Source organism: Acanthisitta chloris, unplaced genomic scaffold (genome assembly GCF_000695815.1).
Source record: "Acanthisitta chloris isolate BGI_N310 unplaced genomic scaffold, ASM69581v1 scaffold24445, whole genome shotgun sequence".
NCBI classification, from domain to species: domain Eukaryota; kingdom Metazoa; phylum Chordata; class Aves; order Passeriformes; family Acanthisittidae; genus Acanthisitta; species Acanthisitta chloris.
In genome coordinates this window covers 5106-6864 of record NW_008673483.1, presented here as the reverse complement: position 1 = coordinate 6864, position 1759 = coordinate 5106, and the positions used below count along the sequence as shown (strand labels likewise).

At 50.9% G+C, this 1759-nt stretch overlaps 1 protein-coding gene across 1 annotated transcript in view; it reads left to right on the top strand.

The window, feature by feature from the left end:
- Window positions 1-1135: 1135 nt before the first annotated feature.
- The window catches only part of PHOSPHO1 (phosphatase, orphan 1), a 3354-nt gene continuing 2730 nt past the window's right edge, over window positions 1136-1759 (top strand). Inside the window, exon 1 of the mRNA XM_009074995.1 lies at window positions 1136-1180. Within this exon, the coding sequence (XP_009073243.1) occupies window positions 1136-1180 (45 nt within the window). The remainder of the gene's footprint in view (window positions 1181-1759) is intronic.

The following is a 1759-nucleotide window of genomic DNA, read 5'->3' as shown; positions in this document are numbered from 1 at the left end:
TTCCCTATCCATCAGTACCACAAAATCTCCTTAAGGCTCAGCCCCAATTATTTCCTCACTCCTGGCAACACTTCAGAACGCACTGACCAAAATTACAATTCCTCTTTCATGCTCTTTTTTTTTTTTTTTTTTTTTTTTGTGTCTGTCTCTCTTGCTTTGGCCCTGAAAAATAAAAAAAGCAGTGGCTGATCCCACTCCCAGCCTGGCTGTGTGGTAATGATTTGCCTCCAAAGAAATAAACAGCAGCTTTTTTTCATGGCTGGTTCAAGTAAAGAAATCAGCAGTGTTTGGCTCAGGGTGGCACAAAAAAAAAGTAGCTTTGACAAGGTTTCAACCCAAGGTTTCACTTCAGGGCCCTTTGCTGGGTGCCAGCATTGAGGTGCAGCCACAGTTTGTTATTTTAGCAGAGTCATGAATCGTGTTTGTGCCCAAAATAGTTTTTACTGCTGGGCTTGAATCCAACTAAATCCCCCACAAATCACCTTCAGCTGCAAAAACTCTTCCTCTTGTCGTGCTGATGACAAATCTCTGGAGCCTCCTGGCTCCCAGTTCAGCCAAGCTACTGGTGTCCCAGTTTAAATTCCCCACATCCCAGTGTGTTATTCCTGAATTCTCAGCCGTGGGGTTGAGTTTTGGAGGTTTCCCCATGGCTTTGGACCACAAGAAGTTGCAGAATTGCAGAGATGGAGCTGCACATCTTCATTGGAGCTGCCTGAGCTCTTGGTGTCATTCCAGGATAATCACTCCATCCAAGGAAACACCCCAAACTAATTACACTGCAAGGAAATCAGGGTAATTTGGGAGCAGGGCATGTGTTGTTGGGGTTTAGTGCTGTTCTCCTGGCTGACTTCACGTGCACTCCAGGGGGGAGGGAAGGAGGGAGGGAGGGAATTAGAAAGGATCACAGGCATTAAACATCTCTCTCTCTCTCTCCGGAGACTCCTCTAATTCCTCCATCCTGGGACAAAAGGTCCTGAGCTTGGGAGTTCGGGGCAGGACACAGAGGCTGAGCAGGCTGTAGGGGTTGGTGCCTGAAGGTGGCAACCAGGAAAAAGGCAAATTTTTAACCAGTCTCCCTGGGTTTGTGCTTGCAGCCCCGAGAGCCCCGAGCTGCCCCCAGAGGGATGGTCCTGCCATGAGAAGGTGCTGCGAGGGTGTGGGGCTGCCATGCCTCTTTAAGGTCAGTGCCACTGTGCCCTGCATGGTCCCTCTCACCAGGGTTGTCCTCTCCTTGCTCAGGAGAAGCAGGAATTTAGTCCTGCAGCCCTCTAGGAGTTGGGGAGCTGGTGGGGCTTGCAGAAGGTTTGGGCAGGAGGTACAAGGAGGTCTGGCTGGAGGTCACCAACTTTGCAGTGTGTGGGCAGAGTGGGTTTGTTTTGGGTTCAGGAGGTGGCTCTGGGTTCATGGAATCATGGAATAGCCTGAGCTGGAAGGGATCCATAAGGATCAGCCAGTCCAAGTCCAACTCCTGCACAGGACACCCCAACAATCCAACCTAGTGCCTGAGAGTGTGATCCAAACACTCCTGGAGCTCTGTCAGCCTTGGGGCTGTGCCCACTGCCCTGGGGAGGTGTTCAGTGCCCAAACACCTCTGGGGGAAGAACCTTGTCCTGATCTCCAACCTAAACCTGTCCCAGTGCCCAAACACCTCTGGGGGAAAAACCTTGTCCTGATATCCAACCTAAACCTGTCCCAGTGCCCAAACACCCTTTGGGGGAAGAACCTTGTCCTGATATCCAACCTAACCCTGTCCCAGTGC